The sequence below is a fragment of the Onychomys torridus genome, chromosome 16 (genome assembly GCF_903995425.1).
Source record: "Onychomys torridus chromosome 16, mOncTor1.1, whole genome shotgun sequence".
NCBI classification, from domain to species: Eukaryota; Metazoa; Chordata; class Mammalia; order Rodentia; family Cricetidae; genus Onychomys; species Onychomys torridus.
The window spans coordinates 36,276,606-36,301,981 of NC_050458.1; the positions used below are offsets into that span (position 1 = coordinate 36,276,606).

A 25,376-nucleotide genomic window follows, 5' to 3' on the forward strand; every position below is an offset into this window, starting at 1 on the left:
ATAATTAAGGTCTTTTTTTAAATTATTATTTAAACTGCTTGGCCATTAGCTCAGGCCTACCATTGTCTAGCTCTTACTCTTATATTTAGCTCATTTCCATTAATCTATACTTTGTCACGTAGCTTGTGGCTTACCAGTACCTTATCTCTTGTCACTGCGGGGGCTGGCTGTATCTCTCTCCGCCTTCACTTCCCAGAATTTTCCTCCTCCTTGTCCTGCCTACCCTATCCTTCCTGCCTGCCTACTGGCCAATTAGCACTTTATTTATTTTAACCAATCAGAGCAACACATTTGACATACAGAACATCCCACAGCACTTCCCCTTTTCTTTTTTTCAAAAAGCAAGGTTTTAACTTTTATATAGTAAAATTTCAGATAACAAAACAATTACCAAGCAAGAATTACAGTTATAATATTAAAGAAGATATCCTATCTATCTTATATTTGTGAGTCTATGGCTTTATATCTAACTTATCTTTTATCTTAACTGAGAAAATTATAACTATCTAGTCTTCAGCCACATCAAAGACCTCAGAAGGATATAATATTACCTGAGAACTGGGAGGAGGATGCAAGCAACTTTTGGGAGTCTTGAAGGGTAGGCAGAGACAGCTGGCAGCTTAGACAGTCACCTAATGTTCCTTTGTAAAGTTGGGGCATTTGTCTTCAGCCCTCAGGGCTAGGGTCTCCTGGTCACTTTTTTTCAGTGTCCTGTAGAATATCTGGCAGTTTCCTCTGCAAAGCAGGAACCTGAAGGACCATTTTGTCAAGCAAAGTTCATTGGCCACCTTTCTATGGGTCTTGCATGTCCAGTTAATCAAGCAGTCCAGGCAAGAACAGTTTCTTGCCCAAATGGCTAATTTTGCCAAGGTGAAGATAAACTCCAATGCCAATTTATTAAATGAAATATGAAATATAAACATAAATCAAAGAATTTGAGAACGAATGATCTTTTATTACCAGGTGTGCAAATGAGTGTGTCTTGGTGTGTGTATTTGGGTTTTGTGCATTGTCTTGGGCTTTTTCCCTTCTATTAGTTGGTTTTATCCTATTCTGATTTTTTTTTTCACTTTGTTTTATTATTATCTCTTAAATGAGTGTTTCTTTCTTTTCTAACGAAAGATTGAAAGATGGAAAGGTATTGGAATCAGATGAGAAGGTAGGTGGGGAAAAACTCAGAAGAGGAGAGGGAGGAAAATGGTAATCATGATATAATGTATGAAAGTAAGTCTGTTATCAATAAAGGAAAAGTGTATATATAGCAAAAGTATGCATATGTTGGCTCTGGTGGCATTAGTGCAATAAGATAAGAAAACCATATTTATAGCCAGGTTTCACCTAAAGGGCCAGAACATGACTGAAATATTTCTTGACACTCAGGCATGAGAGGCTGTGTAGATACTGATGTGTGGTAGCTCAAAAACAAACTGTGATTCCCCTTTCAGTAGAGAACATTAAAGCAAAACACATATCAATATTGATAACAAGTTGAAATTTAGTGAATTCCTGTAGGAGGAGTTGGAGGAGGACTCTGATTCCTGCAATGCCTCTGAGTAGTAGGAAATAATTTCTGCCATTCAAAGCAATTTCAGAGTATTTCCAAGTAGACTGTTCAAAGACTGACACAGTTTCTTCTGTTCCCTCAAGCACAGAGATCAATAGAAACTTATGTTAGACTCATCCCTGACAAATGCAATGGCTAATAAGTATCTGAAAATGCTGGTGGCTGGAAATAATAGGTTGAAATGTCCTATCATGGGTTATTAGACACAAGTTTGTATGTCTACTTAAAGTATGCATTTGCATTCACAAATCTTACAACCTTTTTAAAACACATGCTGATTGCAAAAGCAATCATGGATATCCATGGAATCTGAAACAAGCAATAGACAGTAGCTTCTGCATCTCTGCAGATGATAAACTAATAACAATGTGAGTCTACAGAGATACCAAAATGTGATGCACTAGAAAAAAAACCAAAAAACAAAACTTAGTTCCGAGTTACCTACCAAAGATGCATTTATGATCCTCTCTCCTAGGGAAGCCTGACCTGTTCCAACTGGAAGGATCTAGGAAAGAAGCAAAGGATATATATATATATATATATATATATATATATATATATATATAATGTTCAAAATCAGAACTCCATATATACATCCATGGTTGACAGCCTGCTCAGAAAGCAGATTGCTACTGTGATAATTCCCTTTCATTACTTGAAAGTGACAGCATAAATGACAAAAACACTTTGGTTTTTATCCCAATAGAATAGGGCAAGAGATGATTGAATATATTTATGGAGCCAACCATGAGAAAATATAATCAATTTTTATGATTTATTTCCCTTTATTGAAAAAAAGATATTTTCCTCTCATAATATATCCTGATCATGGGTTCCTCTCCTTCTACTCCTCCCTCTATTTCTCCCAGTTGCTCCCCATCTCTCCTCCATCCAGATCTACTCTCTTCCTGTCTGTCATTAGAAAACAAACAGGCTTCTAAGGGATAATAGTACAATATATTTTAGTATAATATGATATAACATTCTAAAACAAAATCTAACACATTGGAATTGAACAAAACCAACAAACAGAAGGAAAAGAGCCTGAAAGAAAGTACAAGAATCTCAAACTCTTGCTATTTGAACCACCAATGGTATAATTACACTACTTTTTCCATCCCCATAGTCAACATCACTGTGTTTTTAAGTGCCTGGGAATAAGCTACATTTCAAGCATCTTTTTTCCTTTGTTATTAATTTTTAAGTCAGTACATAAAAGAATAATTATAACATTTTTTCACACATATGTGTCATTGGTTGTACACAGTCATGGAAACAGAATGTGTAAACATTCAGAAATTATTTAACTATGAAGTTTGTAAACCAAAATCATTGTGTTAAAATCTTAAATATGAAGGAAATTTTATCACAAAAGAGGAAAGAAATGTATTTATCTATCAAATTAGAAAAAAAAACAGTGAAAGGAATTGGTGTTCCATAAAACATGGTCAACCAAATTCACAAGTAAGGTTTACAACTGTTACTAATTAGATTTAAAGCTTTCTAATACCTATTCACTTAAAAAATATTTATCTGTGTGTATAAAGATAAGAAGGATGAGCACCTAGAGTACAGTTAGAAATTACACTTGTTTAGAGAAGTGAAAGTTCTTTTTAGAGTCCATGGGCCCAGTAGCACGGAGAGATGAAAAAGAGTAGGGGAGGAGGAGGCATATGGGATGGTTTTCAGTGATAAAAGGGAAGAGAGAAATTATGTAATTTAATTATAACCTCAAAAATTAATTTGAAAACAATAAAACAAAACACAGATTAGGAGAAAGTATATGTCAATTTACAGATATGACAAGAGAAAGCCAGTGTCATTAATTTATACAGTACTATTATAAAGAGAAAAGCAACTAAATGAAACATGGAAATAAATAATATAATAAGAAAGACCGATAAATCTGTAAGAAGTGCCAGGCGGTGGTGGTGCATACCTTTAATTCCAGCACTCAGGAGGCAGAGGCAGGCTGATCTCTGTGAGTTCGAGGCCAGCCTGGGATATAGAGTGAGTTCCAGGAAAGGTGCAAAGCTACACACAGAAACCCTGTCTCAAAAAATCAAAAAAAAAAAAAAAAAAATGGTAAGAAGTAATTAACGTCCATAGAAGTAAAACCTAAATCTGAATGGAATATTACTTTGCTCCAAAAGAAGAGCCATCACTAGCAAAATGAATATAAAACCTTGGTCCAGAACCTAATTAAGCTAAAAATAGTTAACAGCTGGCAGAGCAAAGTAGCCAGTGTGTTATGTCTGTGACTTCTTTTGTTATTCAGTATTGTGGATAGAGACCACTTAAATAGTCCATGCAAATAGTTTGCATTGTGCTGCATCCCTGGCTCAAGTACTTGTCATACTCCATTTCGGTGATGGTATATTCTTCCTTTCTTTATTCATTCATTTATTTATTTATTTTTAGTAAAAGCTAAACATTGCCCCCCACACACACACCACAACACAAAGGCAAGAAAACATGTTAAAACTAACACAAGAATATTTATAGTAACTATTCCTTATAGCCCCAAGTTAGAATCAACCTGATTATCAATAGGAGAAATGACTGGAATGCCTGGTTCCTGAAATAGAATACAATTCATCAAGGGTAAACCCATAATTTCTAATATGTGCAATAACTAAACTGTATTTGGAGAGAAAAAGAATATGAAAAAGAAAGCATACAATCATATTATGCATATTTCCATTTACAGAAAGTCCATGCCAATGAACTTGGTGTTGATGGACACAGAAGCAGTGCCTGATTGGAGGCTGCAGACTGACTGAACTCGGTCATGGGAAATTTTCTGGTGGAAGGAAATGTTCTGTTTACCACCCAGAAGTCTAATGCCATTACATGCACACTTTAAAATCTCATCAATGTGTATTCTTGAGATCTTTGCATTTCACCCTAAGGATGTTTCATCTCAATTTACAAGTTGATTAACCCTAATGTGTACTATGTGGTAGATACCTCATTATGCATGATGCACAGACACTGTGCAGCAAGTCTTCCTCCCCAGTGAAGGAGCATCTATGTGTATAACACAGGAGCAAGTTATAGTCTGGAAAAAGAAGGGAGGACGAACAATAATGTTATCAGTGAATTAAGTTTTAAAGTGTTAGATGGGCTTTGGCGAAACTGTTTAAACATTTGCACATTGCTCCCAGGTAAATATTTAGGACACAGGTAACATTTTCAGAGTTGTGGACATTGGAAAGGAGAAAAAAATTAATTATCAGTTGTGAGTACATCATCATGATGGGAAGAGGAAATTGGAAATTTTAGTAGGACATACTAGGGGGCTGGGCATAGTAGTTCATGTACAACCCCAGCACTCAGGAAGTTGAGGCAGAAGGATTGTTGATTGTTTCAAGCCCATCTTTTAAAAAGTGAACAAAGTGAGACCAAAAAAGATACAAAAAGAAAATATTAGGAAATGCTTGGAGTGAAGGAATAGACATTTGATAGCTCAATAGGGACTTTGCCTAGCCACTTCAGGGAAATGGACTTAAGGCCAGTGGGCATGATAATTACACAGATAGAGTTCTCAATCCATGTTGAGTAGAAATCTTGTCAGTGAAGAGACAGTAAACCCACTGAAAAGCTGTTTGAGGGCATTGCAAAGTTTCCTTCACTGGCTCTCAGGAGCCTTTTCCATAATGTGTTCCTCCATGGCTATATTTCCATGAAAAGTCAAGGTTGTTAACTCCTACATCAGAAATTTAAAAAAAAATGGATGAAAAGCACATGATACTGCTCATTGATTTGGAACACTAAGCAGGATTCCAGCACAGCAGAGCCCTTCTTACCAGTGTGCTGGTTGCTCAGACAGCTGATTCCAGCGTATCCACACAACTTTAATACAACAAGAGTAACAACTAGAAAGCAAGGATTAAGAATAATGACCTATACGAATAGTCAGTGAGGATGACTCGATGTGACATCCATCCAACTTTGTGGCAGGTATCCACATGGATTATCTCATTAAACTCACACCATACACTCTCACAGTTGTTCCAATTTTCCAACAAACAGTTGAATCTTAGAGAATGTTTGATGCTTAGAATCATATATTCAGCAATCCACCAATACAGGTTATATTTATCCTTTAAGAATCATATATTTAATTCATATTTATAAAAAGATTCTGAGTCTAGGCATCTCCTCTATCCCTCGGGTTGAATGTCCCTTGCACTATTAATTGTGTGTTTATCATTTCTAGGAAACAAGATGTGTGAGTTATCTAGTTACACACTCCCAGCTTTCCATAAGTTTTATCTCATATTACTCATCTGTTTGAAGATACCATCTAGGAAATGTGTCTCCTTAAATTTCCCTTAGTTGTGACAATTTCTGATATTCTGTTTCTGAGGTCAATGGCTTTCTTATTGTATAGAATACTTCTCTTGGAGTTTGTAGAATATATTTCTCATGATTTAACTGATAATGTGCATTCTTGAGATAAAGGCTGTGATGGAACAATGATGTTAGGCTAAGCTAGTGAACTAAAAAGGACAAACAGCATGTCCTCAAGTATTTCTGAAGCTAAATATTGATCTTATAGAGAATAGTGGTTGCCAGAGTCTAGGGAGGATATATCGGAATGAGAATGGGTAAAACATGCTTAAGAGGTAGAGAGCTGTAGTTGGATATAAGAATTGACTTCTAAATCTAAAGTATGGTGACATGACTATGATTTTGTGAAAGCTTAACAATTCTCTACTTTAAGATAAAGAGGTGGTAGGTACTTATTACTGTATTCTGATTATTGCATATTATATGCACACAGGGTCAGACTTTATATGATGTGTGAGTATGCATGCACAATGTACTTTTCTGATTACAAAGGTACATACTATTTATACAACTCCACACTGATATTAATTTAAGCTTGATCATCTGTTTGAAGCAGTTGGTCAGTGAAACCACTTGTCTCTTCCTCTTTCTACAAAATACTCTTTAGGAGATTCAATATATGTAGCCTACACTTACATTGTACTTTTAAACACTATTGTACATCTGAGGCAACTTTTCCACACAGGATTGAGTTCATGGTGCCCCAAGAACTGCTACTTATTACTTCTGTTCATGTGTCTGTCTTCTAGTTTACATCAGTTGACCCCAGCCACACCAGCATTCCTTGTCTGTTCTTGAAAGAAGCTTCTGTATGATAATTGATTCAGTTGAATCTTATTAATGCAGTCAGCTCATCCACACTATCACCAATAGTATCAGTATACAGTGCATGCCGGCATTTTTCTGTATCACATCTCTGCATCCTTTAGAAACTTTTAAAGCAGAGTATATGTATTCTAGTTATGTGCATACAAAATGTCCTTCATATTACATATGCACCTTTTTATCAAATATCATCATATTCTATCAGAGGAAAGTAAATTATGTCAGAGGTTCTTCTTGTGTTTCTGTCCTAACTTTTGCCTAAATAAATGATGTTGTCATGAACATGGAAGTACAAACATCATTGCAATAGACTGTTATTAACTAAATTAGATAAATATCCAGAAGTAGAACTGTTAGACTGGAGAAACTCAGAAGTGTTCCCATTTACTTTCCAAACAACAGTTTCTTCACATCCTTGATAACATTGGCATCTGGGTATTTTTTAAAACCTTTTAAAAAATAAGAACCATAATAAAGAACATTAGACATCTCAAACATCTGTCAGTGTATGAATATTGGTGAAATTGTTAAGGCCACTCCACATAGTTAAAAGGGAAGTTTGTTTTGTGGGGTAACTTACAAATGAAGGGATAGGTTGTAGGGTCTGGTGAAGGTATGATGCAGTCCGGTGGTGTTCTCTAGAGAACTCTGCTCAGTCTACCTCCAACATCCAGGGTCCTGGAACCAAGAGAGACCCCTCCTCTCAATCCTGGGTCTTCTGCTTCCTCCCTCAGCCCCACCTTGTGGGTGTGACCATTACTGAAGCCTCAATGGTGGTTGGAACTTCCAGGCCATGGCTGGGATGGCTACCCACTTCATCTCCCCCTTTTGTCTAAGAAGGTTCTAAACTAATACAAGAGTATATACAAAGAAATGGTTATCAAATATTGTCCAGGAGTAATGAGGGATAATGACCTAGATAAGTTGGAATTACAATAAATGCAAACAATATCAAGCAAAAAACACATACTAAAATCCAGGGAAGTCTAGAGCGTGGATAGGTGGCATGTTACAAAGATTATTCCAAAAGGTGTCCTATCCTAAAGAACCTTAGTCTAATACTTAATGTATATTAGTTGGTAGAGCATGGGACTCTTAATCCCAGGGTCGTGGGTTTGAGCCCCATGTTGGGTGCCAGATATTGGTGAAATTATTAAGGCCACTCCACATAGTTAAAAGGGAGGTTTATTTTGTGGGGTAACTTACAAATGAAGGGTTAGGTTGTAGGGTCTGGCAAAGGTATGGCACAGTCCAGCGGTGTTCTCTGGAGAACTCTGCTTGGTCTACCTCCAGCATCCAGGGTCCCAGAACCAAGAGAGACCTCTCCTCTCGATCCTGGGTCTTTTGCTTCCTCCCTCAGCCCCGCCTTGTGGGCATGACCATTACCAAAGCCTCAGTGGGGGTTGGAACTTCCAGGCCAAGGCTGGGATGGCTACCTACTACATATCAATACATAAAGTAAATGTGGCAGACATGTACAGTGCAATATTATTCATCTACAATGAATATGGAAATTCTACCAGGTATCCTAACATAGGAGAGCCTTGACAATATAACAATATGTGAAACAAACCAGTCATGGGAGGAATGGTACTACACCTTTGAGAAGTGCTTAAAGTAGACACTTTCTCAGAAGTAGAATGTGGAATGTCAGTACCTGGAGGTAGGAGAAATGGTGATTTGCCATTCAGTCCACATGAGATAAATCAGTTCTATAGTCCACTGCACAAAGTTTTACCTATAACATGCAACAATACTATATTGTAAACTTAAATTTTATGAAACTGTAGATAGTCTGTTACTGTTGTTACCAACAAAAATTAGGAAATAACAAAGGAAAAGTACATTTGGGAAATTAATTAAGCCATATAAAATCATTTTGATATGGTAATCCACAATGAATCCAAAACATTAATCAACTTTTCATGTTGCCAGATATTATCATGAAAATTAACAGAAAGGACTTTTAAAACATGTGAGGAGCCTAGATAGATGGCTCACTGGTTAAGAGAACTTACTGCTCTTAAAGAGGGCTTATGTTCCCAGTAGCCATATATGAGCTCACAAGAATCTATTTCTCCAGTTTGGGTGAATCTGGCACACTCTTCTGGTCTCTACCATATCAATCACACACATGGTGCTCTTAATATACACACAGGCAAGAAATCCATACTCATAAAATAAAAGTAAAATACATAAATCTTTTTTTACATAGTTTTATTTTTAAGATTATAATGTAATTATACCATTTCTCCCTTCCCTTTCTTTCCTCTAAACCTTTCCATATATACCTTCTTAATCTCCTTCAAATTCATATTCAAATTCATAATCTCTATTTTATTAATTGTTATTACGTATATGTACTTATATATTTTTATATTCCTAAATGCAATCCAATTAGCTATTACTCATATGTATGTTTTCAGGGTTGACCATTTAGTGTAGCTGAAAGGTTTCCTGTGTCCCACCCAGTACACAGCCACTCAAACCCAAATAAACACACATAGGCATATATTATTTTTAAACTATGGCCATGGCAGGCTTCTTGCTAGCTAGCTCTTATATCTTAAATTAACCCATTTCTATAAATCTATGCTTTGCCATGTAGCTCATGGTTTACCAGTGTCTTTACATCTTCCTTCTCATGGTGCTGGCTGGAAGCATCTCACTGCTCCCTTTTCTTCTCCTCTCTCTCCCTTTAGAAAGTCCTGCCTAACCTAATTCTGCCTCAGTGTTGGCCAAACAGCTTTATTTATCAACCAATCAGAGCAACACATATTCATAGCATACAGAATGATATCACCCATCAGTTTGGTAGTGGATAATCAATTGGTGAGCTCTTTCTTGACAAAGTATTTCACCTATACTCAGCACTCCATAACTGCCTATAGTTATGTGTATAGTATTGAGACCTAGTGTGTTTTTCTCTGATCACTGTGGCATATCTATTGGTGTCATCCTTGTTGAGCTCATGGTTGGTGAGTTACATACATCATAAAACACACATGAGAGATATATGAAAAAAGACTGGTGAACATTCATGCAATTGAATCGGAGTGAAATTTATATGGCATCCAACAGTTTTTTACTTTTATGCATTATTGAAATTACACAAATAAGGAAAGAAAAAAAAGAGGAAGATGGAAGGAAATAAAGTGAGCTTTTGAGGAATTATAATAAGTTCAAAGTATGCTGTGAAGAATAAAATGATTCATCTTAATTACTTTGTAAATAGTTAAATAAGTACTCTGAGCTGCTGACTCACATTCAATTAGTTACACTATGTATAAAGAGTTGCATAGTTATATAAGTTACTAAAAATAATCATCATTACTATTTGTGACATAAAACAATAAAAGAGATAAAATACAAAAATTACAGGTAGCAGAAACTAAAGATAAAGATTATAACATGACAGACAATGATATTTCTCTGAATCAATATTCTGGGATTTCACAGGCAACCAGGTATAATTCCATCTTGGAAGCTTTAAATAAAGCCCCTCAGGTGCTTATTACTCCATCTTTCAGCTCTGGAGAGTCATCAACTCACTTCCTAAGACTATTTATAATTACTAAATATATATATTGTATATTACACACACATATATATATGTATATAAAATATATAGCCAAGAATTTTGTGCAGAGTGATATTTCCAGAAAATTCAAGGATTTGCCCTAAAGCAATTCTTTAGCATATTTAAAAAAATAATGCCAGAGACTATGATATAGAATGATTGAGTCCCTTGATACTTAAGTATAGCAAAAGTTATAGCAATTATCCCCACCATTTGTTCCAATATCTTTATAAAAAGAGACCGACGATTAGAGAACCTGAACTTGATATCAACTTCTTAATATGTGTAAGTTTATAAAAAGTTGTAGGTGTTCCAATGAGTGGAGATATTTAAGGACATACTTTCTGAGGATAAGGAAACACTGCTGTACAGAACATGGTAGTTTGGGTAAGTAGGGCGGGCTATAGGGTAGATGACACCATAAACATTTTCAGTCATTAGAATATTATTGTTAATGATATTGACTTATTATTATAGAACACATCATAAATATCATGTCTGACCCCTTTACTTTATATTTTCTTATTATTAATATTTTCACTAATTCTTTAGTTGTTTGATTCTAAATTTAATAAAATAAGAAGAATTAGCCAAAGATCTGCTTCATATTCTGTATGGCTATTAAGAAAGGGAAGCAAACACTGCTTGAGCAATTGTGATCTCTGTGACACATCCACAAACTTGCTGTGGGATGATTCTTCTGTATGCTATGAATATGTATTACTCTCATTGGTTAATAATAAACCTCTTTGACCTATAGCAAGACAGGATAAAGTTGGGGAGACAATCAAAATGAAGCCTGGGATGAAGGATGGAGTTAGGAGTGACTCAAGCGAGCTGCCCAAGAAGCAAGATGGTGTAGGACTGGAAAAGCCACAGGCCACATGGCAATACAAACATGAATAGAAATGGGTAATTTAAAAGTAAAAGCTAGTTAGGAATTAGCCTGAGCTATTGGCCAAGCATTTTTGTAATTAATATAAGCTTTTGTGTGTTTATTTGGGACCAGGCAGACAGGAATATTTATACAAAACCTTGTTTTCTTTAAACGCTTTCAAGAAGCCAAAACACACACACACACACACACACACACACACACACACACACACACACACAAAGTGTTACAGCAACAGTACTTCAAAAATATAATAATATACATTTTAACATAATCTGTAGTGACATTTGTACCTAAAGATGAAAAGCTCTTCCTTATATGACAAGTAGAATGTATTTCAGTTGAACCTGAGTTTGACAGGCTCATTTTGCTAATTCAGAACTTAGTGCAGATACCCTGATAGTCCACAGTTCCTTCAAATGTAGTTGATGATTCAATCTTCAAGGTAAATTTCACCATTTTATAAAACTCACCAAATTTTATGTAATCTTAATGAGTTAATAAATTTATCCCACATCTTGCTTGTGTAGAATACTTATTATTCTGTCTTTTAAATATTAATTGAGATAAACATCAGCATTTTTTGTATCTTGTTCGTGGTGAACTAGAAAGCTACTATTTCCAAATCTAGTTTGTTATATTTTCAAGTTCATATAATCTCAAGTACTTAATGAATTGGAATTAAGTACTTTATAAATCATGGTACTACAGTTATTAATGACTTACAGATTCTAAAGGCTCACTCATGTAAGCATGAATTTAAGGGGACAGGGGAAAACTCATGTTAAAAATTACTATGTAGAACTTGAGTCCCTTCTGACAATTCTGTCTAAATTTCAAAGGTGTAGTAACATATTCTGTTTTACAAGCAGCCCTTAAACTGAATCTCCTATTGGCTTAGTAACTTTGAGCTTTGTCTGATTAGACCTCGTTGGATATGTCTTAAAAACTAAATCTTACTCTACTTTCTCAGGCAACTCTTTAATAGCTGCAACTAACTCAGCTCTCTGCTTCTTCTTTTACTTTCTACTTCATTAGGAACAAGGATTATGTTTTCCAAGCTTATGATATTAAACTTGCCCATATTTTCTCAGTCATCGTAAATTTTATGAAGTGCACATTTAATCAATTTTTGGCAAAATAATGAGATAATTCTACTGGTTGCTGCTGTTGAGGTGAAATAGTCTTGCTGTTGAATTAGAGATGCTTAAATTGGATGCGCTAAAATTTAGTTTGACTTTTTTTTCTCATTCTTCTAAACCTTAAATACATGTTTTTGCAAGGCTGGGCATTTAGCTCACATAAATATTTCCTCCCAGTACAGAAAAGAAATCTCATTTTACAAGCATTTTCAATCAGAAATGGTATACAGGAATTGAATTTGTAAGCAATATATAGGCTGCCATTTAGTACAATGAAGCTATTTATGTATTTTAGCATATATAATTCCAAATGTGACACTTGGGCATTTGCAACGTTCCTCATATGACCTATAACTTCCCAGTGGTTTCTGAGGCCCCTAGATCCAACTTCCTTTACCAACAAAGATTAAGAGAATGCTTTCTCTATAAGAACCATCCAAGTGTTATAAGTGTTTCAGAAAGATACAAAACACAGTATCAGACTGTTAAGAGTTACACTTTATTAAGAAAAATCAGCTTGTGTGAAAACAAGCCACTCTCCCATGTAATATGGGATAAAATCCAAACACCAATTACCAATTCTTAAAGAGATAAACTAATGAAAAAGTAATCACCATTTTAGAGTTTAGTACCAGGTTTTGTTTGGGGGGTGGGTTGTAGCAGAGTGAATTCTGCTTACTTGTAACCTACTTATTGGATACACTATGAGAGCTAAGTAGATAGATACACAAAAGGAATGCATTGTAGAAACAAAGTAATGCTGAATCCAGACCACACATCTCATGAGCTACCAATGGCAAGGGATCAAGAAAGGACAATAGAAATGTAGTAGACAAGGATAACAAGAGTTTGAATAATAACCAGGATGAGGAACCCATGGGGGGGGGGAAACGGCATTTAAACAGGAAATTGGACATTAATTTTAAAATTGCTTATTTGTTTTACCATTGATTAGGCAAAGCAACTCAAAGTCAGCCCATATTTGAAAGACTAGTGGGCATAAGAGAGAAAGAGATTCTATAAGAGTGCCAAAACCATGTCAAAGCAAGAGGATGAAGATGATTATGAATCCTTTGCCTTCCAAGGAGATTTTCCTTATACCTCCACTAAATCAAGTAATAATTTATTGCCAGATTGTCTAGTGGTAATGAACCTTCCATTTTTAGAGAACCTTCCTTCTAGACAACACATAACTTTATCTGAAGATGAAGAGGTTGGAAAAGATACATGTTAATGGGATTTAGAATATAAGAAGACAAAATGGCCCTGACAGAACCCCTCCATGATGTGATCCTGCCAGTATTGCTCCATAATCTGAGGGAGAGGAACAGGGTTTTGCTTAATCAAATCAAGTCAGGGAACCAGAGATAACTCAGATCAGGCATATTTCTTTAAGGATGAGATTGTAAGCTGGATTCTCAGTGCTAGGAAGTTCTAGGACCAGCAGGGTTGCATGTACTGAGGTTACATGACAAAGGACATATTTACCAAAAAAATACAGTGGTTTGAACATCCCATGGGGAATGCTGCAGATAAATCTGGGAAGTAGGTGGCATTCAGATCACAAAGGTTTGATAAGATTTATTTTCTTATGTCAAATGACAGTATAGATTTTACCCTGAAGAATTATATGATGCAAATTAAGCTTCGTTATAATCTGACCAGTGTGAATAAAATAGTCTAATAAGACTCAGTTAGGTTTGACTATAGACCAGCTAGGAGTTTCTGGTAAAAAAGTAAACAAACGAACCAAATCTTGAAGTTGGAGTTTAATGAAGAAAACAGGGAGAAACCAATTGCTCAAAAATAAAGTATTTTAGTTAAATTATGTGGAAATGTGCTCTGAGGAAGGACAGGTTTCTAAAAATAATTTCCTACATTCTAACTTGTATGACTAAAGAGTATGTGTATACCTTAATTATGTGTAGACCATAATTGTATCTAGTTTATAAAATATAGGAATTTATACATGAGAAAAATAGCCTACATTGTACTAGATTATTGAGATAAACCTATTTCTAGACATAATTATGTAGCTTTGTAAAATTAGTATCTTGTTAGGAATATAATTATATATACTATTTTAACTCGTGTTTGAAGGTTTTTCAAATATAGGAAATACCACAAAAGCATAATTTTAATGGATTGTATTATTTTGTCTTAGAAAATTATCATAACTTACTAAAAGAGTGTATTTTATGAGGTAACTGGATTATTTCTATCCTTTCTATACTTAAAAGGATAACTTTGTAAACATTTATGAACTGTTATTTTGTTTAAGGTCACAGAAACTACAGGAATAAGATTGTGACTTCACTATAGATCTTTTTATGTTGACTTCACTAGAGCTCTTCTTATGTTGCAAAGTTCTCTTTAGAAATTTTGTTACAAATTATAATTCCACAAAGCATATGCTCCTACGGGACCATTCTAACCCCTGGCTTTTGGTTTTCTTACACAACAACTCAAAGGATTGAAGTGAATTGATGACCAAGGACCCAGTCTCAAGGGAAAAAGATTCTCAAGCCCTCTGGATTTGAAATCTCCTCTGTTGTTTTTTGCCATGGAATCGATGCACAGACCTGATTGTGGTAGCTATCCCAATAAAGGAACCAAACACTAGAGAAGAGAAAAAAACACAACTTATTCAGAAAACTCTAGAAAGATACCACTGAGTATGTCACAGAGGAGGAAAAATATAGATTGTTGGGAAATACAGCATAGTCCTCAAACAATATAAAGGATTTATATAAATAAACTGTAAAGGACAAACAGAGCCAGTCTTTGGAGCTGTGGGTAGTGTACAGTGTTAGAGAGCTTTCCTGCCAGGTGCAAGGTCTTAACCACTGTAGCTAGCACTTCCTATGAATAAATAATTAAATAGATACATTGGATATTTTGAAAATTTTTCCTATTTTAGAAAATGCTTATAGAGCACCAAATTTTATTGGTAGTAACATCTACTCTGCTTGATTAATATCATTCCTTACTTTAAAGCTGGGAAGAGAGACTCAGACTATTTCAGTAACCACCTCAAAGTAGTGCAGTTAATGGCAACTATAGGTAATTGCTTAAAATATTGTTACATTTTTTTCTAATGGAATATATGGTAGGTCAAGATACATTTTGTCTACTTCTAAATAGGGAAAAATAAATTTAATTTATTTAAATTTAAAATGAAATTAAATTTCATAAATTAAATTAAGAAAATACATATTATTTGTTTAATTTGCTATCTTAACCTTAAGAATAGCACTCATAATTTCTAAGCAAAAATACCATTGAGCTTACTTTGGCTGTATGTTCTTATAAATTTCAATGTAAAACAAATAATTGAGGTCCCCAACCCAAAGTGAATGATAGTCTAAGACAATGTCTGTTTCTGATCAGGGCTGACACATCATCTTACTTCTTTTTTCCACCTTACTTTGGCAATTTTATGTTATTTCTTTTTGTAGCTTCTTTAAAAATTCAGAACTCTATCTTAGTGCTATTGAGACACCCTTCTGGTTCCCCAAATCTGATGTCTAAAGGTAAATGTGAGGAACCAAGCTACAGAGGGAAAGACATGGATTCCTGGTACCAATTCTGGACATGAGGATAGTGTAATTATGTTTGACAGCCCCAGAAAATTATAATGATGTCAACTAATCATGCCAAGGGACAAATTACAGAGAATATAAACATAGCATCAAGTAGCTTCCTGTGACAACACAAGAACTTTAAAGTCACATTATAGCTGAGGTCTATCTGAGTTTGTGGTTATATTCCATTCAACTCTCAGGATATAACCAATGAAAATTTTCTAAAATTTGTTTTTGATTATCTCAGCAGCCATCATTCCTCTTCAGAGTCTACAACAAAGATAAGCTGTCATGTGTCATGTCCCCTTCAATACAATTTGACATTCACTGTGTGTTAGGGTTAACAGAGCATAGATGCAAAGATGCTGATCTTGGACTGAAGAAAATTGGATATTGAAATCTGACACCAACTAACTAGACTCTTGTTCTTCCACCAGCCACTGTGACCTTGATGCACAGATTTTTCAATGTGTCATAAATGGAAAATAACTGCACATTTTGTTTTAGTAAGGACATTATAAAAGCCAGAAAGCTATGCGCCTGTCATGTTAAACCCATGGGCCTTTGCTTGTAAAGATTGTGTCTCTAAGGAAGTAACAGCTAGTGAGAAGATATTTCAGGAACTTCTGGGGTTCACTGTGTCCATGTGAGATATGCCCTTGTCCACATACCTTGGGCTTTTTCACCTTATCTATAAAATAAAAGAGAAAGAAAAATGTAATAATTCACAGAGTGAACACCTGCTCCAGTACAATGGGATTCCAAGGCATGTTTAGCATATTGTTAATGTAGACTTGTATAATCTATTAACATTTCTGCTATTTTCTTCTAAATGACTCTTTCCCAATTATTTCACACCTTACATGCACATTTTTAAATCTATTTCCTCCAACATATTTTCTGCAGGAGTTTTACATTATAAGCATCTCTGATCTTTTTTTCAGTACCTATTCAATCTTCTTGTGTTATTTTTTCCATTTATATCCATAACCTTTCAAATTTAAATAGCATTGGCTCATTTAAATTAGCAGGCAGGTACTTCATTCTTGGTGGCATGCTGCATGGAGGGAGATTGAGCACATGAGATTTCAAAGTAAGAATAAATAGCCTGTTAATACACTTGGCAAATTACACTAAATTGTAAGATTCAGCAAGAACAGAGTAAATAGAAACATAACACAGAAAGATATGGGGGGGGGGATAATAGCAAACTTAGATTTGGTAATAAATAAATCCACTAACAAGAACATGTTCTAGGAATAATTGCTAAAGGTAGCGATAAGTGGAAAGGTGGAGTAAGAGGAATACAAGCATCAGCCTGTAATAGATTAAAAAACCCTAAGGGCTTGGACCCAAACCTGGAACATGTGGCTGTACTTTTCTCATTGTACATAGGTAATGGATTTACTAGTGAGTCTTCAAATCTGTGACTGTGAAAGTCCACACTAGGTGTAGCATGATGGTTATTCTAAGACCTAAGAGGAGTAGGTACATAGGACACAATCATTCCTTTCCTAAGAAAACCCACAGTCAACAATATCTGGAGACTGTCATCTAGGGATTGAGTTGAAATTAGCCAGATGCAATAAACAAACAAACAAACAAACAAATAAATAAATAAATAAATAAATAAATAAATAAAATTATTTCACATGTGACATGACCACAGGACACCCAACCCCTTGGCCTCATCTGTTATAGTCTTTTCTATGGAAATTTCCCTACTCATTGAACCCCATCTCTGCTTATGATCTATCAGTGTCCATCCTTCTTCCAAGATGAGGCACTGCTATTTGACATTGTTACACGTGTTCTAGTTTGGATGAAAAACTTTCTTTTTTTTTTGTCATTTTTAAGGTATTACATCAACAAAAATTCCACATTAACCTGTTAATCTACTTGAATCAACTCATCCCTTGGATTTGGCTTAGTTTCCTTTTGCTATTTCTGAAAATCTCTACCTTTTATCCAACTTTTTCTGATAGTTTACAATTCCACTTTTTCTGATAGTCTAGAAACAGGGCCTGTAGCTAGTTTAAAGCATATTTAGGCATGTATCCCTGGTTAGGATTTTCATCAATGTTTGTTGAATAAGTGACTGAAGGAGTTCTATTGACTCTAGAAAAAAATCAAATATGTGGTGATATGTTGAGGCAGAAACACATTTGGGCATCTGTGTTTGTGGGTAAATATAAATCAGGAGCAACTGGGGCTCAATTCTGCCATTTTGCCTGGCTCTGAGCTGTTCATATCATCTCACTGATCAATGTTAAAACAAACATCCCTCAGACTTAAAGATTAAATGGGATGATAGATGTCAAAATGTCTAGTGTAATGCCTCATAGGCCCTAGGTAATCTAAATTTTATCTCCTTTTCTCTATTTGCCTTGACCCTCAAAATGTTATGTGTCCAAATGTCCATGTTTATGTGACTGAGCAAATGCTTGTTTACAAACACCATGTGGAGACAATTGTTCACTTGTTAAAAAGGAAAAGTGAAATGGTGAATCAAGATGTGAGGCACAACATGTAACTCATAAATAGTCACAGATAGACAGTTATGTTGAATGAGAAATCTTTTGGATAACTGAATTAAGTAGTATCCTTCTTTATTCATAATATTTTATCTTATTCTGTCTCAGCATTTCTTTGGAAAGTGTCATAGCATTTTAGCCACTATGAGTAGAATTTAGGGAGTTGTCTTTGTGGACATCCATGAGATGAGCCCAGAGTACCATATTTTAGCTAAATGAATTTATGTTTGCAGAAAGCAGAACCTGACTGCTCCTCCCCTAGACCTGAGAAAGGAGCATTTTGGTGGAGGCTCAGAATTGAATAAAATATAATGAGAATTACTTTCCAGAGCCCAATATATAGTATTCATATTGGGCCCTGTTTTCACTTAATTATCAGCTGCACAATCAAACAGTCTCTAATGATTGCCATTGTGTTAGCATATATAAAATATGAAAAAAATAGTTTATATTTTGTAGACCTATCTGAATAAGTTCAGTGTCTCCACTGAGAAACTAATATCTCAGAAGAATGAAAATAATGTATGTTATGGGTTCCTTTATTTTATTATGATTATTTTATTAAAAAGCATTAACACTTCATGTATGAGTGATAGATGCCAAATAAATGGAATTAGGGTTATTATTAAGGCTTCATTAAATCAAGCAATTTCAATCAGTCATTTATGCCCTTTCTAAACTTGGCATACTAATTAAACAGAAGAAGTGTTAATATTTAAATCTCATCTGGCTTTTGAGAACAAGCATCAGGGTCTTCTCTTCCTAGAAGAATTATTGTGCACCTTAACCATCCAGACTTTGTCAGTGTGGTCTCCATTAAGTGGTGACCTACTTCTACACAGTGGACTTAAAATCCAGAACAATTGTCTAAGTAAACAGCTTATGCTAAAGCCAAATAATACCATTTAATTTATGCTTCCATTCATAAAAACATGTGGTGGTTTAGATTCATACTCCTGTCAAACCTAGAATATAGATTACGATAGGAAAAGCAAAGATTGATTTTTGGCATTGCACTAAAGGTGTTGTCAAACTGTAATGACGGGTAAGGATGTATGTTGGGAGGGGTCTCACAAGCACCCTGATTTTCTGTCCCCAGAAATAACCTACTGAAGGATGGAAAACAAACCAAAGTAACACTAAAACATTTCATATAGAGAGACAAGGGGAAGTTGAAGAAAACCAGGAGAACTAAAACCTGGAGATTCTGCAAAGATTTCAGGACTTTGCTCAGCCTCAGTATGTTGTCTATCCATGGAGCTGGATGATTAAAAGCTGAAACAGTGACTGACAGTGAGAAATGATTTACTTTTTGAGAATTCAATTAAGTTACAGTCAAGAGCACTGTAAACAAAAAAGATTTGAAGTTAGGATTCACACATTTATTGTTCAGAGCCTGGTTTGCATTTCTCTATAGAAGTTTTCCCAGTTTCATCCATTTACTTGCAAATTTCATAATTTCAATTTTCTGTAGAACTGAATAAATCCCATAGTGTATGTTTATAATATTTTCATTATCAATTCATCAGTTGATGGAAAGCTAGTTTAATTTTTTTCCAAATATTTTATATTATTGCTATATAACCTCAACATGATTAAGGCAATATTCCAGAAGAGGAAGCATAAAGATTCTAAGAGCTAGGGTTTGGGTAGTATGAATCAGTGTCTTCTGGACATGGCAGGACCATTGTACTCATGAACTAACAGCCACCATGGTTTTCTGAGTTAGACCTTCACAAAGTTATGCCAGGCAACAATCTAGCATAAGAGAGTCAAGTCACATGAGACTCTATCCTTACTTAAAGAGCCATGGATAGCTGATGGCTACCAGAGGAGAAAGATTATTTTTCTTCAAGGATGTGATTCCTTTTAGGGTGTCCATAGTATAGTGGCTGGCCTCTTATCTATGGACATATGGGCAGCACTAATTTGACTCAGCATGTTAATATATATAACTATGTATTATACTATATTATGTATAAATTATATTTTGTATATATTATATATTAATATTGTATATATGAAGTTGGAAAAAGGAAAATATGATCTTGAAAGCAGAGATGATGAAGTTTGCAACAACTGCTTGCTATAAATATATTCTGTGTCTATCTGCATAATGGAAAAGGTGAACATGAGGCAAAATGGAAATAATTAAAAGCACTCAAACCAATGACTATTTCTGTAATCTTTCTATTTCTTTTTTCCCATGGATTCACTCAGAGAGATGTTAAGATGCTGGAGTCAGATGTCTGAGTTGAACATTGAATCCACACTCAATGATGGTGTGACCTTGAAAAGCAAACTACTCTGTTTTCAGATCTCTAGATTGAAAATTGGAAAAAAAAAAAAAAACCAAGGATAACCACACAAAAGTGTGTGGAATTCAAACATGAAAATACATGCAAAAAGTTTCATCATAGGTTCCCACCAGTGGAAAACACCTGGTGTCAGACATTCTTATACAAGACAGGAGTGAAGGAAGCATATGAAGGGGAAAAAATGGCTTTACCAGCAGTGCAGACACAGTGAGAAGCATAGGCAGGTCTACAGGGTGTGTCTTGCTTTACACCCTACAAAGGCATTCAGGCTTTCATTCCCATTGGTTCATTTCTTCCTCTCTCTTGGGGGGAGTTATAAAGCCTTTTGATTACATTTGTCTTATCAGATTCCCCCAAGAGTCTCTTCTTTCCTAGATTATTTGACTTTCAAGCATTTGATGAAATACATTTATCCAAATTTGACCTATAGTTCCACAAGTTTTGCATAGAATAAGAAAAGTGGAAAACAGTTCTGCTCTGTCCAGTGCCTTAGTGTCTTTTCTGTTGCTGTGATAAGACAACATGACTGAGCCAATTCATAAAATAAACCGTTTCCTTTGGGTTATGGTTTCATAGGGCAGAAGAGAGATAACTGGGAATGTGGGAGTCTTTTGAAACATCAAATATATAATATATCAGTACAACATTCTGAGGTCATTTTGTGTAGCTCATTATTCATTTGTGTTTAAGGATGACAGCTTGGTATAGCCAATTAGGGTGCTCATCCCTAGGAAGAACCCATCCTCTTTCTCTCAGAAGTCATTGATGCCTGTAGCTCCTCACTCGGGGTGCAGCATTGTGAAATGCTCCTCCTCTACATCTGCATGTAAGCTGGTGTTGTCATTGTGCATGTGTCTTTTAGAATAAGGTGCTGTTGAGATTTCATGGGTATAGCTCTCTATCCTACAGAGAAGGCACTATCTCACTGCAGACATCCTGGTCCTCTGACTCTTACAATCTTTATCCCCACTCTTTGATGTTCCCCGAGGCTTAGCATAGATAGCTGTGTTGTACATAGTCATTTGGGGCTGAGCACCACACAGTGCTAAACACTACATGTCCAGTTATCAAAATCACTGTTGAGATGCCCCTTTCTATTCTACCTGCACATTGTTGTTTGTCTACATCCTGGGGATTTTCCAACTAGGTTTTGCTTTGGAGGATAGATCAGCTGATTTTGTTCAAGAATAATAACCATTCTAATACTATTTCTCAATTTTGGAGAAACACAAACATGCAATTTTTTTTTTTTGTATTCTGAAAGTACTAATTTACCTTTGTTCTCTGAAATATTTAATTCTTTCTCTGGACTAACAAAATGGGTAGAAATAGTTTTATTTCTAGAAACAGCATAGATCACCCTGTTCTTTTAGCTCCTTTGCAAACTTTATTGTTACCCCATTGCTATGTAAGTCTGACATCCTTCACACTAATGATAGATTGATAAGGAAGAAGGAAACCTCCTCCTTGCTTCCTCCATTTTCTTCATAAACATCCCATGTCCAAGGAGAGGCAAAGCATTTCACAATTGATAGGAACTACTGAGTTCAGTAAAAGTAAGAGGATTTCTTTCAATTAATAAAACTTTAACCCTCAAAGGAAAATGTCACCTCGTCCAATTATGTAACTTCCATCTGCTTCAGATTCTCTAATAAGTTACTTAGACTGCATCTCATGTCATTTCTGGTTGTGAACTGTGATTTCTGAATGGTGATACATTGTCTTTTATCCTGTATCTCCAATGTGCTTCATTTCTTCCTGCTTCTACATGCTATAGTTTATAATATACAGTCTAAGTACCATCTCGTTTTTCAAAGCCACTTTTGCTTTCTTACAATGATGTGTCTGCATCTCCACTAGAGATCTTTACTTTATACTCTTCCATCATGGATCCCTTATCTTTTAGCTGTTAGTTTCTACTTGGTAAGAGATTCTCCTCCCTCTGCTTCCACATCCTCTATTGTCAGTCACTCCATTTACTTCATTCACCTATTATCATTTATATTGTGTCTTTATGCGTGTTCTTTTAAATTCCCTGCTCCTCTTACCCAGAAAACATATTCTCACCATAAGAAGAAAAGTGTCAACTGATTTTAGCAGTGCCTAGAGAGCACCTGGCCTAGTAATGTTCTCAGTAATATTTGTTGCACAGTGTCTTGCAAAGGAACCCAAGAGAAATCGACCATCCTACAGACTGGAAGAAATCTTCTACTCTTCAATCTTTCTCTTCGACTGATGTTCCATGTCCACGTTGAAAACATGGAGATGCTTCAGGATCTGCAGGGTTATTTTCAGTGCTCAGAAAAGAGGATCTGCTATTGTCCTTCATTTGTCTGTTGCTTATCATTTTAGAAATGGACCTAATCAGAATGTGGCTCATCTTATAGAATGAGTTTAGATGAATTTTGTGAATATAATTAGTTAAATTAAAATGATACAGATTCAAATCTGGTGTGCTGGAATATCCCTGTAATGTCAGGACTGAAGAGATGGAGACAGGTGGATCCAAAATTCAAATTGTCCTTAAATAAATCCTTAGTAAACTCAAAGTCAACCTGAGCTACATCTTTCACTGTTTCAAATTTTTTTTACAGTGAAATATAAATAAAATTTTATATTGAAAGTATAATTTATGTGGCTTTGCAAACTATGGAAACCAGGTAGCATAATAAAGTGATATTAGTTAAGCCCAAATACCCTGTCTAATCTCAACAGTGGCAATACAATATTATTTAGAATAATATTGACTAATTTACTGTTTTATTACTGTAATGAGATGGCAGTCATGTGACTTCCCTCCAAATTGAAGAACTCTCATCAAAAGCAGGATGCTATTATTTAAGTAATGGTCAAGTGGTCCTCATCCAATACAATTCTAACCAGAACAATATCAGGATTATCTTAGCCACTGTGCTCTCAGTAGGGAAATTTGCATACTTAGCAGGTTACTTCACTGGATTTGTTTGAACAGCTCATTCAGATCTAGTGCAGTAGAAAATCACTATTAGAATGAGTAGGATTATGGTTCAAATTAGTGAATTACAAAGGAAGTAGAGAAACTGCACATTAAGTACTTTCCTGTGAATAATTTGAAAATCAAAATGCAGCATAACAAAACTAAGGAACAACTAATTCCAGCAACCAGTGTTTCAGGTAATCATCCCCTTGAAATCCACAACTCACTCTCTAAACCCAAAACTCCTCCATACCTCTTTTTAACTGTGCACATTTCATAATAAACTTATAATTAGACTACAGAAAATGAATGAAAGGAACAAAATAATTTTTTTTTATTCTTATGATTTCATGAACTTGACAGAAAACGGGTAACTCAATAAAATCACAAAGAGAGAAAGAGAGAAACAAAGACAGAGACAAAGACAAAAACCCTGAGAGATAGAGGCAGAGAGACAGACAAAACACATTACAAGATTATGAACATTAGGGTAAATAAAATAATTCAAGCCCATAAAGAAAACACTGCATGATCTACCTTTTATGAAAAATTTAAAAAAAAAAACTAAATTTCAGAGAAGCAGAGAGTAAGGATCCTCACATCCACTGTCATCTCTGCTGAGAAAGACTACCATGAGCAGATTTCTGTAGCAGAGATCACCAATGCCTGCTTTGAGTCAGCTAACCAGGTGGTGATATGTGATCCTTGTCATGGTAAATATGTGACCTGCTGCCAGCTGTACTATGATGATTTGCTTCCCAAAGATGTTAATGGTGCCATTGCCACCAACAAGCCCAAGCATACCATCCAGTTTGTGGACCGGTGCCCCACTGGTTTCAAGGTTGTCATTAATTACCAGCCTCCCACTGTGAGTACCTGGTAGAGTGAGACCTGGCCAAGGTCCAGAGAGCTGTGTGCATACTGAGCAGCATCATAGCCATTGCTGAGGCCTGGACTCATCTAGATAACAAGTTTGATCTGATGTATGCCAAGCATGCCTTTGTGCACTGGCATATGGGTGAGAGAATGGAGGAGGGAGAGTTTTCTGAGGCCCATGAGAATATGGCTGCCCTAGAGAAAGATTATGCAGAATTTGGTGTGGATTCTGTTGAAGGACAGGTTGAAGAAGACGGAGAAAAATACTAAATTAAATGTCACAAAGGTGCTTCTTTCATTGGGAAATTTAATCTATTCCAACACAGACAGTTGTGGTCTGATAAGTTCATATGCATGTGGAAATGCGTGCTTTTATACAGTTACTGACTTAAAGAAAAAGAAAAAAGAAAGAAAAGAATGAAAGTTTCCATGGACTGTGGTATGGGAAAGTAGGAAGATGAGCTCATAAGGTTCAAACTTAGTCAAGGAGGATAAAGTTCTATGGCTCCAACAGATGACGTATTGATCATAATTCATTAAACTTCAAGTTACCTCATGTCATCGGATTGCAATTCATTAACATAGCAGATCATATGTAACCTAATCATAAGCACAGTCAATGAAAACTAATGATAGATATTAAATATCTATCATCAATATAATATATATAATATATATATATAATTAAATATAAAATACATGTTTTTCTAATTAATGTATTTGTGAACTGTTTCTAGAACCAAACA

The 25,376-nt window shown here is 35.3% G+C and overlaps 1 protein-coding gene across 1 annotated transcript in view; it reads left to right on the top strand.

Annotated features, from left to right (window-relative positions):
• LOC118597120 (tubulin alpha chain-like) overlaps positions 1-24,900 on the top strand; it is a 39,882-nt gene extending 14,982 nt beyond the window's left edge. Inside the window, 2 exon segments of the mRNA XM_036208393.1 lie at positions 24,330-24,625; positions 24,628-24,900. Coding sequence (XP_036064286.1) covers positions 24,330-24,625; positions 24,628-24,900 — 569 coding nt within the window.
• Positions 24,901-25,376: the final 476 nt, after the last annotated feature.